Source organism: Labeo rohita, chromosome 21, assembly GCF_022985175.1.
Source record: "Labeo rohita strain BAU-BD-2019 chromosome 21, IGBB_LRoh.1.0, whole genome shotgun sequence".
In the NCBI taxonomy this organism is placed as follows: Eukaryota; Metazoa; Chordata; class Actinopteri; order Cypriniformes; family Cyprinidae; genus Labeo; species Labeo rohita.
The window spans coordinates 29,090,023-29,106,044 of record NC_066889.1 but is presented as its reverse complement, the minus strand read 5'-3'; the positions used below and the strand labels follow the sequence as shown (position 1 = coordinate 29,106,044).

General features: G+C 33.6%; 1 protein-coding gene across 2 annotated transcripts in view; it reads right to left on the bottom strand.

Moving 5' to 3' along the window:
* The window catches only part of LOC127152402 (ceramide transfer protein), a 34,131-nt gene that overhangs the window by 10,227 nt on the left and 7,882 nt on the right, over nucleotides 1–16,022 (bottom strand). For both annotated transcript variants that reach the window (XM_051093039.1, XM_051093040.1), the window contains exons 3-7: nucleotides 9,464–9,580; nucleotides 3,752–3,859; nucleotides 3,528–3,666; nucleotides 3,098–3,181; nucleotides 1,465–1,622 (exon numbers count right to left, since the gene is read on the bottom strand). In XM_051093039.1, the coding sequence (XP_050948996.1) occupies nucleotides 1,465–1,622; nucleotides 3,098–3,181; nucleotides 3,528–3,666; nucleotides 3,752–3,859; nucleotides 9,464–9,580 (606 nt within the window). The remainder of the gene's footprint in view (nucleotides 1–1,464; nucleotides 1,623–3,097; nucleotides 3,182–3,527; nucleotides 3,667–3,751; nucleotides 3,860–9,463; nucleotides 9,581–16,022) is intronic.

Sequence of the window (16,022 nt, the reverse complement as noted above, 5' to 3'; positions counted from 1 at the left end):
ATTAATAATATTAATAAAATAATAATAGCCCTGTAGATTTTTGCACCCTGGATCTGGTATTTTAATATTTATTAATATTTTCAATAAACTTATTCTTGTATTTTGAGTTTTCATTTTATATATATATATATATATATATATATATATATATATATATATATATATATATATATATATATAATAAGTACATTAAAAAATGAACAAACACTATACATATATATATATATATATATAAAAAATGAATAAATATATATATATATATATATATATATATATGTATGTATGTATAGTGTTTGTTCATTTTTTAATCACATTTTGAATGTTTTTATTATTATAAATGAATTATATTATATTATTATATTTACTATAATTAATTCTAATTCTATTTTTATTATAAATTATTATTTTCAGTTTTCATTTTAATTTTAGTATTTTTGCTATGTATTTATATAGTATTAGTTTATTCATATTTTGAATTAGTTTTTATTTTTATATTTTCAGTTTTCATTTTAATTGTATTAATTGTATATGTATATATAATAACTACAGTCTATTATATTTTGAATGTTTTTATTATAAATTAATGATATTATATTATAATTAATTAGAATTATATTGTTCTAAATTATTATTTTCAGTTTTCATTTTAATTGTAGAATTAAAATGAATAAAATTTATAATTTATATTGTATTACAGAATTTATGAATATTTTGAATTTTTTTTTATTTTTATTTTTATATTTTCAGATTTCATTTTAAAATTACTAAAACTTAACTTCTTTTGTCATTTCTTTACATTTCTATAATTTATTTTCATTTCTGTACTTTAACTTTTTTGGGGCAGTCTAATTTTTGTTTGGATTTTTTTTTTTACATTTTCAACCAACATTTATATTTTTATTTTTATTTTTACAGCTTTATTACAGATACTAAAAACAAGTTTGCATAAACTAGTCGATTAGTTGCACCAGCATTTGATCCTTGTGTCGACTAGTCATGGGTCATGTGACTTCAGCTGCATTTATTCTGTTAATGGGTGACATTACTCTGTTTGAAAACCAAATACATTCCACACTACAAGAATGTGATACCGAATAGTTGACTTCTGCTTTGGATGATTAAAGGAGTAGTATAATTAAGTAGTCATGGAAATCCCACTTTTCTTGGCCCACTAATGTAGCAAATTTGTTTGCAGACATTTCTGCGAAAGTTACAACTACTTCAGCTGGTAAACTGCCAGAGCTGATGTGCCATAATTCTATCCACACATGACTTAACTTCGGGTGCTTTTTAGCTCCACCCTACGATAAATTTATATTATTTTCACAGCCAGGAAAGTATTTCTCTCTATCAGACACACAATCGCAACAGCAGCCTGCCAACATAGCCCTGAATTACAGAAACACCATCCCGCTTCTGATTTGATCATCTCAAGGACGAGCTCCAGACGCCCGTGTTTCGTACCTTATCCAGTCTCTTCTGCCAGCTGTCCTCTCTCTTCACCATCAGGTCGATGCAGTGAGAAAGCGTAGCCAAGATCCCTGCCGTGGTCGCCTTGAACGTGATGGCCTCTCCTTTAAAATCTATCCCATTAATGCCTTTATGACTCAAACACTGGAATACTGATGGGGAGAGAGAACAAATCCAGTCACACTCCTTGAAGGCACCTTAAAGGTATTCATTTGCCAAACAGTGTAACACAGACTCAAAATCAGGCACAATGCAATAAATCAAATCTCTTCAATGTGTTTTCTGAGTAGTTATTCCAACCAGAAAAATTATATTAAAGTTACATTTCTGAGTATTTAATATGTGACCCTGGACCACAAAACCAGTCGTAAGTAGCACAGGTATATTTGTAGCAATTGCCAGAAATACACCGTATGGGTCAAAATTATCGATTTTTCTTTTATGTCAGAAATCATAGGATATTAAGTTAAGATCATGTTCCATGAAGATATTTTTTAAATTTTCCATAATAAATACATCAAAACTTAATTTTAGATTAGTAATATGCATTGCTAAGAACTTCACTTGGACAACTTTAAAGGTAATTTTCTCAGTATTTTGATATTTTTGCTGAATACTGTCCAAATATTGTCCTATCCTAACAAACCATACATTAATAAAAAGCTTATAAAAAAGCTTAAAGCTTAAAAGTTTTGTGGTCCAAGGTCACATATTACATTTATTATTTTAAAACATACATTAACATTATATATGCATTATATTTCTTAAATATTTTCTATGCACATAAATAAACATTACGTATATGTAATATATTATATATTTGTATATAGGCTATTCTTATAAATAAATACATAATAGTTTTATCTATGAAATATAAAAAAAATGTATACAAATAATTCTGTATAAGTATATTTTAGTATATATTATATATATGAATAAATCATCTGTATAATAAAATATAATATTTTTGATTTTACATATAGGATTACAAAATATATAGCTTATTATAAAAGTTCAAAAAATATATAATTTTATTATTTAAGCTGCTTTTTACTTTATATGTATGTATATATATATATATGTGTATATATATGTATATATATATATATATATACACACACACATACATACATATACATATACATATACATACACATATATATATATATATATATATATATATATATATATATATATATATATGTATATGTATATGTATATGTATATGTATATATATATATATATATATATATATATATATATATTTCATTTTCTATAAAGACAAACAAACTTTTCTCTTGTCACGCTTGGTTTGGACACGGTGCAAAATATCTAACATTCTCTGTCATATTATACAAGAACAGAAACAGTTTGATGACCACAAACAATTCAGCCATACCATATATCCTCTAAAAAAAAATGCAGAAGTGCACAGCTCGACTGGCACCATGCTGACTTTATGTTATAGATTTCACACAGTTCATCACAGCGGGCTCAAATGACTGAATCACTGGAGTAAATTAAGTGGACAAACTGCTCATAAAGTCAGCGCCGCCCCAGTCCTGTCGTCTTGAGCTGAATCAGAGAGAATTCATTGAGCGTGAAAAACCTGAAGTTAGACACTCACATTTTTCCTTGCTGCCATTGTTGTTATGCAGGAATTCTCCATCGGAGCGAGTGGTAGGAAAACCATCTTCATCATCCTCCACGACTGAGCAGAGAAAACACACACAAGCACAGTTAGTATGAACTCATGGCCCTGTGGTTGGTGGTGCTCAGATCGGCCCACTCCTCGCATACTGAGAGTTGACACATACTGTAGTACACAATGCAGTGAGAGAGATTCAGGGGAAGGACTAGGACGAACAAAAGAGGCAGTTGATCATTTGTGTGAATCAACAGGCCCTTGTGCTGTAACAAAAGTGATGGCACCCATGCAGGGGAATCTGGACATTGCTGCAGTCTGAATAAGCTTCAGCGCTGCCTAAACACGTTGGTCAGCATATTCAGTATCCTGATCTCTCCCACATACACCAGACTATACTCCGTCTACTCACTCTTGTCTCTCTGGAGCTCGTCTTTGGTCACGGCGTCAGCGCAGCCGTCAAAGTATTTCTGCAGCGTGTCCACCTGCCTGCACAGGATGTCCCGAAACGTCTCCATCTCTGCCAGCTTCTCCCTCAGACTGTGACCTTTCTGTGGATCACAAACACAAGCTTATGAGTTCAGAGTAGGAAGGCAACATATTTGATCAATACTGGACATTTAAATTGGCTCTCACCTTAAAGGAGGAGGTCGAGGTGGCTGAATATCCACTGGTGGCTGATGTGAGCGACAGCATGGAGCCATGTCTCCTCAAACTGGACTCAGAACCATAACCAGACTCAACCTAAAACACAGAGAGAGTAAGAAATTGCTACTTTTATTCAGCAAGGATGCATCAAATTCAAAAAGTGACACATGTACCATGGCTTCCATAAAAAAGCAGCACGTGTTCAACATTGATGATAATCAGAAAGTTTCTTGAGCAACAAATCAGCATATTAGAATGATTTCTAAAGGATCATGTGACACTGAAGACTGGAGTAATGATGTTAAAAAAATTCAGCTTTGCATCAGGAATAAAATAATGTATTCACACAGAAAAGTTTTATTTGAAATCGTAATAATATTTTACAATCTTACAGTATTTTTGATGAAACAAATACAGCCTTGTATATACAGTTCATATTCACATTGATATTTACAGTCAAACACAAACATTACACTTTAAAAACAACATAAAACGGTGTGTATGCATGTGCGCGACCTAAACAGTTTCCACTTCATCTCAGGATACGTCACTCACATTCACACAGACAGTCCAGAGAGTCACTTTCCATGAACTCAGAGCTCTCCTGTGGCTCATTTCATGAGCAACAGCCTCTGAAAATAGTTTCTGAGTTTATTTAGAAGCATAAACACACACAATGGCTGCCTCCCCACGAGGCTCCTGAGCAGAGCATGACGGCACAAGCCCAGGTTACTGTATCTCTCCTCCAGATGAACAAATTTGACCTCTGTGCCACATTAATAACTCACCCAATCCAGTCAATTTGAAAGAGGGAATGAAATACAATCTGAAAATCAACTACTTCCCTTACGACGTTCCGCATGCTGAAACGAATCAAGTGAATCTCAGTTCAGTCCAAACACACACACAGACAGAAACACAAAGCCCACAGAGAAATAGGAATACACACATACACCTACACAAACAAACCTTTCCTGTAGATAAGAACTGGCTGTAAACACACACGACTTCAGTCAAAACAATCTATTATTAATAAAGATATGTACACCTGTCAGAGCAGATAAGAGTCAAAACAACTGAATGGGGGGAGGCGGGATCAATCTTGGTTTATCTATGACAAGATTTTACCCAAAAACACAGATGACTTCATCTGAGTATGTTCAATGTGAAATACTAGTATTCTATTTGCTGTGCGCTACATAGTATATACTATTTTTCAAAACCAGTATGTGAAACAATTAGTGATGCAACCAAATATTTTTTTCACCTGGATTAACAATTTTTGTTTTCCACTGAAATGGTTTTGAAGAAATGTCTAGATGCTAAATATATGCATATTAAAAAATCCTTATATTTTTACTTAAACCTGTTAGTGTTGTCTTCGCTATTTGATGTATGTTTAAATAAATGTATCAGGAATTTTATTTATTTTTTTTTATTTTCACTGTTTAAATATTCATATTACAACAAAACAATTTATTATTAAAAATTATATACAACTTAGTTTTTATTTAAATGTTGATTATTAAATCACTTTTAAATATAATGAATTTATTTTCAGTTTTCTAAATGTTTGTACAACTCATTTTATTTGAGTGTTGATTATTATTATTTTTTTTTTTTTATTGATTATTAAATAAACTTTATTTTTGGTTTTCTGCTAAATGAAAAACTGAATTTAAAATTAGAAACAATATGTAACATGCAACGACACGCACTTCAAACTACTGTGCAACATTGTTGTCACATGACCTTACATATATTGCATGTTATTTTGCATATTTTTAACATCCATTTTTAATATTTAACAATTTTAGTCAAACTGTGTGAAACTGTCATTTGCAGGCTAATGAAATAATGAGTTGAGAATAATCATGGTAAACATGGCATACTGTATAGCTCATTTTGGATATGCACATGAAAAAAACTCACATTTAGTGCACAGTATGTAGTATGAAGTATGCTATACTGTAAATACACACTGTCTTTAGTGAGGAATTAAACCTTGTTCAGCACTAGACGGCAACAGTGAGTTCACGTACGGTTGAGTGGGCAGAATCTGAGGTAACTATCGGATAGAACCAGAGAATAGCATTTAGTGTGTCAACCGAAGACAGGTCAGTCCCGCATTCACTCCAGCCAATCAAGCGCACTCTTACTGCGACTATGGCACTGATAACGCCTCCACTGACCAATCAGAAGTCAAAAATAACGTCTGTGTCTTTGTTACACAATCAATAGCCTCAGAGGCTGGAGCGTAGATGATAAACTTCAGGATGATAACATTCATTAATGCCGTATCACAGACACACACACACCAAATCAATAAACCTAATCAAGTGATTGCAAAAGACAGCAGGAGAGAGAGAAAATGAGAGGTCATTGTAATATGTTTAATTCAGCAGCAGTATCATTAAAGGATATTATTTTAGTATCATTTATACTATTATAGCTTTTGTTCATATTTTGAGCAGGGTTATAATAGTTGACTAAAATTAAAACTAAATAAATGACAACCAAAAAAAAATAAAATAAAAAAAGAATAAAAATAAAAACGGATTCAAAATATTAATAAAAACTAAAATAGTATCTCAGTTAGTTGCCAAAATTTCTCATTTTAATTTAGTTCAACTTGATAACTAAAATTAAAACATTTAAAATAAAAAAATAAAAATAAAAAAAGAATAAAAACAGAAACTGGTTTAAAAAGTTGCACTTTCAGTAATGTTTTTCCCCATATATATATATATATTTCAGTTTTAGTTATTTTAGTACTGACTGAAATTACATTTCATTTTTTTTCACAAATATTTTAATTTATTACTTAAAAAAAAAAAGAAAAAAAATATATTATAAAAACATTAATATAAAATATATTTAATTGAAATAATACATTAATACAAAAAAATATATATTTTATAATTTTTTTTTCTTTAAAAAAATTAATTTAATCACTTTTTAGATATATATAAAAATATATATATAAAAATTATTATTTGAATTTGCATTTATTTTATTTCAAGTGACAGCAGATGTTTTTAAATGTTTTTAGGTTTAATTAGGATAGTAACCCTAATAAGGAGCGAGTCAGGGCTGATGTTTTGAAGCGACGATATTAAGCACACCTTTTAGATACACAAGAGCACCTCTTTTCCAGTAGCTTTATTGGGAGTGTGTGGTGTTGACACAGTGAGACTGAATGGCTTAACACAATACAGCTCTGATTAGATGGACAGATTACACTCACAATCTGCAACAACAGGGCACATCTGAACAGCTCCACCCATACGGGTCCGTGTCATATCCTCATGTAACTCAAGCCACAGATTTGTAAATAAAGGTGCAAATGTACTATGTTATGCTGTTGTCATTTCTACAACCAGGATCCCACACAACAGGATTTTTAAAGACAATTCAACAGCAAAAAATCCACCTGTCATGTCATATAATGGCGTCTGAATTAATAACATTCAATGCTAAAGCTGCGCCTGTGGTTCTGGACTACTCCCTTTGTACCCTAATGAGCTGAGAGACAGAGGGAAAGGATTGGGAAATCCTTGGGAAGGATTTCAGCAGTGATTCAGACCGAGAGGCCTGTTCCAAGAAGAGTCGCGTGAGTGTGAGTCACTATCAGAGACGGGTCATCCTCGAGGCAAGAGAAGAATGAATGGACGGGGGAAATACGTATGTGCAAGAGTGAAACCCCCTCCTCCTGCCCTGGGCAGCAGAAATCAGAAGCATGTGTGGATCAGGGTGTGTCCTCATGACACAAACACTTGTGCAAACTCAGCAGACAGATGCTGAAAGAGGCAGAGCAATACACACACACACACAGGCTGGAATATGTAGCTAAAATTAAATATTTTTATGAAATTTCAAAATTAGTAATAATCACTTAATTAATTTATTTTAATTAATTCATTAATAATTCATTTTTGATTTTATTTATGAATTACTTTTATCAGGGCTCCTATATATTTTCCATTTCAAATGGAACACACTTTTCCAGACTCAAATTTCCAAACCTCTCATTAGATTTTCAGACCACATTTAACAAATAGCTCATAGAGCATTATTTTCAGCTTTACATTTGGTATATAGTAGAGGCATCTGTAAATATTTTTTAATGTTTTTTTTAAACTGATTTTCTCAAAGTGACAACATACAAAGCTCCTAAAATAACAATAAATAAATAAATAAATAAATAAATAAATAAATAAATAATACAGACTTTCACATGCACAAAAGAAACATTTTTTGTGCCCTTGAGAAACTATTTACATGTGCATGGGAATTTTTTGCACACTTATATATTTCTTTTGTGCACAGCGAAATGGGCAGATGGCACAATAGGTTGCTCAGTGTGCATCGTCCTAAATGCTAAGTTTAATGGTTTCTTACGCGCACATAAAAGCCTGTATATTTTTTATTTTTTTCAAAGGCCCTTGAATATAGCAAGAAGAAACCCAACATGAACGGTGAATTCATTCAGTCATATTTGAGAATCACTAAAGAATCACTAAACAGCTGCCATAAAACCTCACTTCTTGTACAATAATTAATTTTCATTAAATTCTTAATTTTCTATTATTTAAAAAAACCCAACAACTAAACAGGGGCAAAAGTCTGGAAACACAAATATTTTTCCATACTCTCTTTTTTTTCCATACTTTTCCAGACCTGGAAAATACTTGAATCAAATTCAATAATTTTTCTTGTTTTATTAATGAACTATGATTATTTAATTGTATATATTTTATTAATTTTATTTGTGAATTAATGAAAATAAATTAAAAATAAAATAATTAGGTTTATTTTAGAATATTAATCACTTATCTTACATATAATTATGTATTAGTTTATAATTATTTTATTTATAAACTACATTTATATATAATTTATCTTAATATCATATATAATTATTTTGTTTCTAATATCTATTATTATTTAATTAATTATAGATACAAAGATACTTTTTCATGTTTTTTGTCACTCGGTACCTCATATCATGACATCCCTCACCTTTTTCTTCTCCCCAGCCTTTGTTTTCGTTTTTTCTTCACTTCTTGAATTTGATTTCAACCACAGTGGTTTTCTGTCCCCACCCCCACCCCCACCCACTGCGCTGTCTGTACCTGCCCACATCCTTTCACTCTAAAGAGTATTTTACTACAGCTATGCGAGTTTTATGTTCACTCTTTTAGCGCACACATGTGTTTGTACATGCAAACTCCTGTATGACGTTTCACGTATGGTCGCCATCATTGTTTTTATTTGCGTTGCCATAGAATTGCGTGTTTGTGACCAAACCTGACTTCCTGTCTGTGTGCGTGTTTAAGTCACTTCAGTGCTCTGCCACTCGGATGATGTAAACAGACTGAATCACAATCATAATTCCACACACAGTCAGTCTTTTATATCAGATTTCTCATCTCAACACATTATTTAGTTCTGTGACTCAGCAAGCAGCCTCTGGAAGGGTAAATAACTTACTCTGAGTTTACTATTTTAGTAACAGGGTAAACAAGACAGCAATGTCTGACTGTTATGTCCAGATTAGATTAATCCACCCAAATAAGTCACATAAAAACAAACAAAAAAAGAAAAATTCTGTTCTCAGCCACAAACCAGACTTAATACTGCTAGTCAATAGTCTGGCTGTGTGAGCGAGAAGCATGCTGGGTAAAAACAGACACTCACCCTGTGTTGCTCGATGGATTCGATCCATTGGTTGCGATGCTCTGGGTCCTGAGCGCGTAGATACCACACGCTATCGTTGACACTGATGTCCAACCGGCACTCGTCAAACTCATGAGGCTACAGAGACAGAGAGAGAACACTTATTAGATTGATCTGATCATCAAACATCATTACTAATGACAGCAATATTTATACATTTGTAAACAAAGTGCTTTGAGTGAGGGAGAGACCCAAGAATCCAATCTGTTGTTGATAAATCAGGACTATTCAGGACTAGACAGAACAACCAAAGGAAAAGAGAGAGAGCCTTGACCCACAGAGCCAGCTGGGAAATGTGAGATATTTCCCTCTGAAAGAAAAAAAAAAAAAAAAAAAAAAAAAAAAAAAAAAAACACACACACACACAACACTAACAGCAGCCATGTCTGAGTGTGTGTGTGTGTTTGGTATTATTGCCAGATGTTGATCTCTGCAGACCTCACACTGCTCTATGAAAACCAGATGAAGAGTCAAACACTCCTCTCCTTCAGTCTGATATACTGCACTGCTCTAAGCCAATGTTTCTTTTCTTTTGCCTCCCCCTTTCTGTGAAAACACCAGTATGATTCATATAGAATTATTTATTTTTTATATATATTTTTTAATAATAGAATATTTTGAAAAAAAAAAAAAAAAAATAAATAATAATAATATATTACAGAATATTTAAAAAATGTGTGTGTGTGTGTGTGTGTGTGTAGAGCCTTTCTAATTTTTTTAATTTAAAAAGAAATGTGGGGCCCTATGAAATCCGTTTTATTTTTTTCCCAAATTCCATTTTATTTTTTTCCAAATTCCATTTTAACTTCCTGGCTTCTGTTTTTTCCATTTTAATTTTCTTTTCTTTAATGGTTAAATTACATTTAATTAATCAAAAAGCAAGTCTAATTAATTACAATCATGAAACTTATCCAATTTAACATCAATTTGTTAAAATTTTAACCAAAAAAAACACACGTTTAAAGCCCTATGAAATGTTTTATTTTTTCTCACATTCTGTTTTATTGTTAGCAAATTCTGTTTAAGCATGTCTAATTATCTGAATGCATAAAACAACTTAAAGTTTATTTTTACCATATTTATTACAATATTTCATTTTTTCTGGTTATCAAATGAAGGCATAAAATAATGTCATTTATCTTTTAATCAAATGAAAATTAAACTTTTTTTTTTGTCAAACAAAGTTACTATTATAATTAAAACATTACAAAAAATATTTTGTGATTAGTCCTTAATAAAATAAAGTTTTAGTAATAGTAGTAGTAATAGTAGTAGTATTATGTACATTTTACTAAACAATAGTAATAAGTTAAACCAAACTTTTTTGATGGGTTGCCATGAATAACTTTACATTTCTGTGTGTATATGATATGACGATAGTTTCCCTTAAAAGAAATGGTAAAATGCTCATGAAGAAACTTCAGAAATATTGTTCATGTATTTATGTCCTAATTTGGCGACACGGCAGACACTGAAATCACCATGAGCGTCACGTGCACTTCAGTCTGTGTGTAGTAAATGAAACCGTGAGGCTGCGCAATGAACTATTCATAATTAAATCAGTCTTTTGGCTTAATATTTAGAGATACTAGTCCATATTGTGATTTCATTTAAGTGTAATGATCTACTTTTGATTAATTCATCCAAACTTTGACAAATACAGTAAATTCTGTTTTTATGACTGGATTCCGCAATTTCGTCTGCCTTTTCTGCATCGCGGAAACCATAGGGCCCTAGAAATGACCTGAAGTTTAGTGAGTGAGTCATTTGAACTATTCAAAGAACTGATTCAGACTTGTGAGTTAAGAATGGATCTGACACAACCACTTCAGGGAAATCTCAATTTATGTTTGTTTTTCCATGTAACCACCTAGTGCAGTGCTATAAAAAAAGAAAACAGTCTATATATTTTGCTTTCATTCACAGGAAATGACACAAACTAAACATAATTAATAACCTGAGATGCATATCAGGCTACATCAACAGAGACAGAGCATTAGAAAACCCCACACCCAAGATGACAGGCACCTGGTCTTATGGGTGAAGCGTGGGGCTCCTGACACTAATCACAATATGAAGAGGCATGACAGGACAACACATGAGGACTGAAACAGGCTTTAATGAGACCGGAGACAAAGCCTCGCATCTGAGCGAGGATGATTAACACTTATCACACCACAAAACACGACCACGACAATAAAAACAGAGAGCCAGAGGCCTCAAACAGTCTTTACATAGAAACACAAACTCAGAGCTCTGTGAGAAAACTAAGCGACTTTTCATAACCCAGCAACATTTTGCTGCCTTATAAGATGCAATTTGCGATCCCAGAATGCACTGGAACGAGCTCAGTCGGTCAGATCTGTTATGCATTTACAACGACAGTGTTTGAAAAACGGCTGTTATGATGTTGAAAATGTCCGTTTAGATTTAGGAGTGCTTATATTTGTGCATGGAACCCAGAACAGACTGACACAGGAACATTCTACTGCCTGTATGGGAAAAGCACCGAGCGGGATTCTGGGAATGGAAAATCGAGACATGGTGGGCAATGCAGGGGACCCCAAGAGGGTCACAGCGGGTACTGAGAAAAGACACTAAAATAAACACAAGGGTTGTCACTATGGGACTGAGTTAACCTGCGAAACACCATCAATCTCTCGCCAATGTACACAAACACATATCACAACACTGACACACAGATGTTAAACAGGACAGGTATTTGTTGATTTGAGTGTTTCTATCTCAGATAGTGCTGCATTGTGGGTAAACATGCTTTAGTAGAACTGTAAAACAATTTCACCACACATCTTTGATCAGCTCATTAAAACACTAGTAAAATATATAATGACACAGATAAACGCGAAACTCATTAATATTAACAAAACATTAATATTAACCATGGTCAGTAATGGTTGACAATGATGGTTAATATTAACCATCATTGTGCAAATATTACAGTAGGAGTGAAAAATTGAAAATTGAAAAGCTCTTGCTTTCTCTCTGCATTTTGGAAATCTTCTGTCCTACACGTGAACTGAGCTTCAAACACTCTGGGTGGACGCATTCATTCCCTTTCCAAAGATCAGCTTCTCAGCATGCACGCACATACACACACGCAGGCCTACGTGTGCAAAGTCACAACGGCACAAGGAGACAGACAGTGAGGGAGCCTGTGAAATTTAGCATTGTGTCAACAACTAAATTAAATGTCACATATACAATATCCCAGTAATAGGACAATAATCAACACAACGTGTGCGGCAACATAAGAATGGTGCATTATGTACAGCATCCAGACAGTAAAACACAGCTGTATGGCTTTTGTAAAGCTAGAGCACTAATTTATCTTAAAGAAAACATACAGATGCATCCAGAGTAAATACTACATCTAAAGGCCATGAAATCTGATTATTCATTACAATTATACAAGCAAGACACACCTATGGTTTGTAATCCATTATAACTATCTGCATAATCAACTAAGTTTAATTATTTAAGATTGCGAAAAAGAAAACAGAAGTACAACCGATGGGAGAGTGCATTTATTTAGTCATTTGACGCCTAATTTTATTTGTAGCACAAAACAAATGGACTAAAAGCTCTCTGTTGCCTAATTAAATGTACTTTATAGGCCTTTGACAACAGTTTTACAATATATTTTAAATTATTCAATGTGCCACAGAGCAAAAGTGAAAACATCACAATGTGCCTAATGTTCGCAGAATAACGGTCTTCTTGGGAGTTTTAACATTTTGGCCAGAAGCGACAGTTTGAAGTTAAAACGTCTTAATGATGAATGTGTTTCTTACAAATATGCATCTTTTTGCTTCACAAGATGTTAATTGATGGACTGGAGTGGTGTGTTTTTATCAGCTGTTTGGACTCTCATTTTGACGGCACCCATTCACTACAGATGATCTATTGGTAAGCAAGCGATGGAATGCTACAGTTCTTCAAATCTGATGAAGAAACAAACTCATCTACATCTTGGATGGCCTGAGGTGAGGACATTTTTATTTTCTTTAACCAAAAAGACAATTAAATGATTAAATAACAATAATCTGTATGTCAATTACTTCCTAAAATCATATTCACAGTAGCCGCATCCTGACATTTCGAGGTCTACATTTAAAGAACAAATGTCTCAACCGAGGTGTGGTGTGTCGAATCACAAACAACCATGACGACAACATGTCCAGGGTGTGAGGTAAGCATAATAATGTAAGCAAGTAAGCAATAATGATATCAGGAGCTGGTTAGAGATGGATGTTAAGGCTCATAAATAATAGGTAAATTGCTGTTTACGGTGCAATTCAGTATTGCATCTGTGCTTTGGGCAATCAGAAACACAGGAAGGTAGGACTTCAGCTTGAACAAAGGAAACACACCATGCTGACCCACAGATTAGGACACAGGATGCAAAGGAAAAGAGCATGTCATATGACTAACTAACCCGCTGTTATTGACAGGTTAAAGTGCATCTATATGTCCAGACAGAGTTCTGGTTAGAGCAAATCTAGGAGGAAGGAAGTAGAAGACAGGAGAGATGAGCAGAGGGACTTTCTGATTCGACCCTAGGGTCACCAAACAGGAATTCATCAGCAGGAGGGCACAAGGGAGCAAACTTCCTGTTTCAGACAACAGGACAGTCGTACACCTCTCTTTCCATTCTATTTCAGATCCACACAGCCTCCTTTTTTCACTCGTTCCACCCTTTTAAAAATATCACAGATCATTCCCTCCCACATCCCTGTGTCTCCACGCCGCTCGCACCTCCACCTCATGTCAGCATCGGTTTTCTTTACAGGACGTTTCAGGGTTCACTGACCGTTTGATCCGTAATGGAGCCCGTTTGACACCTTTACACACAGATTCACTCGAACCCATTTTAACAAAAGCCCTCTGAAAGCCCGAGGCGCTCGATGGCTACAGCAGAATTGGGCTAATCGAACTTTCCAGCAGCTCTGCAGCAACTGTCTCAAGATTTAAAGTGACGAAGCACAACAAAACATCTCCAGTCGATCTTCACAACCACAATAAGTGTGTTCACCAACCATACTAATCTAATCGGTTTATGTGATGTTAAAGGAGAATTCCCCTTACAGAACAACAATTTACAAATAATTTACTCACCCCCTTGTCATCCAAGATGTTCATGTCTTTCTGTCTTCAGTCGTAAAGAAATTATGGTTTTTGAGGAAAGCATTTCAGGATTTTTCTTCATATAATGGACTTCAATTGTGCCCCTGATTTGAACTTCCAAAATGTAGTTTAAATGCAGCTTCAAAGGACTCTAAATGATCCCAGCCGAGGAAGAAGGGTCTTATCTAGCGGAACGATCTGTCATTTTTTGCGAAGACAGAAAGATATGAACATCTTGGATGACAAGGCGGGGAGTAAATTATTTGTAAATTGTTGTTTCTGGAAGTGGACTTCTCCTTTAAAGTTTCATTACATGAAATACTAAAAATGTTATGTATTTGATACAATGCCCTTATGAACAAGTGTATGTTGGGGAAACCTCTTGTTGTGAAATAGATCATATTACTGAACGTAGGAGTGCAATTAAAAGAGGTGATGCAACCAGTGCAGTGCTGAAACATTTTAAATGCCATCATCCTATGTCCTCTTTTTTGTTTACTGGCATTTAACACATAACATTCCCAATAAGAGGAGGTGATATTGACCAACATTTTTGAAAATGTTTTAAAAAAAAGTGGAAACTCATCTGTGTTTATATATGTTTAAAAATATGTATGTGTTTGTAGAAATTAATGCATATAGGAAAAAAAAAAATTTTTTTTTTTTTTTTGCTTTTTATAAAATAGGGCTTACAAACTTTGGTTCGGTGTCATGTAATTATATCATATCATCTGATTTGTTGGAATTTTTTTGCAAGTTGGAATTTTGTTTTTGTTTGTATAACAATACAATATAACAATATAACAATTGTATTTTGCTCTGTTGAAGGCTTGTGTGTTGAAACACGCTGACAAAATAAGGAATAGATTTCTTCCAGTTTTAAGATCCTCCACAAGTGCTTCTGGTTTTGTTTTTGTATTTTATGAAAATGTCAGGCTTCTCTTTTCCATACAATAAACGTGGACACTGACAGCAGTCAAGCTCCAGAACGGACCAAAATAATTGCACATTTCAAGTATTACAAAGCTATACAATGATGTAATTTACAAGATAGTGTGAAGTATTTGTGCCACTAGCATGGAATTGCATAAAAATAATGATCGTTTTCAAACCACTTTTCCAAAGACTGACTAATGAGAGGTTTCGACAAAGAAACCAATGCCGGTCAAGCTGTGGAAAGGAAGGCAGGACCCGCCATCTGTTTTAGACGTGGAGAGCTACTCCTATCGTCTGTGCAAATGCAAGAAAGTGCACTACTTTATGGTTTGTGGTTGTAGCCCAAAACAGGTCAAGGCACAGCCATGACTTCAGATGACGAGCCTAGAGTTTACCATGTGACAGAAGGTGAGGACACGCACACAATAGCTGTTAGAAT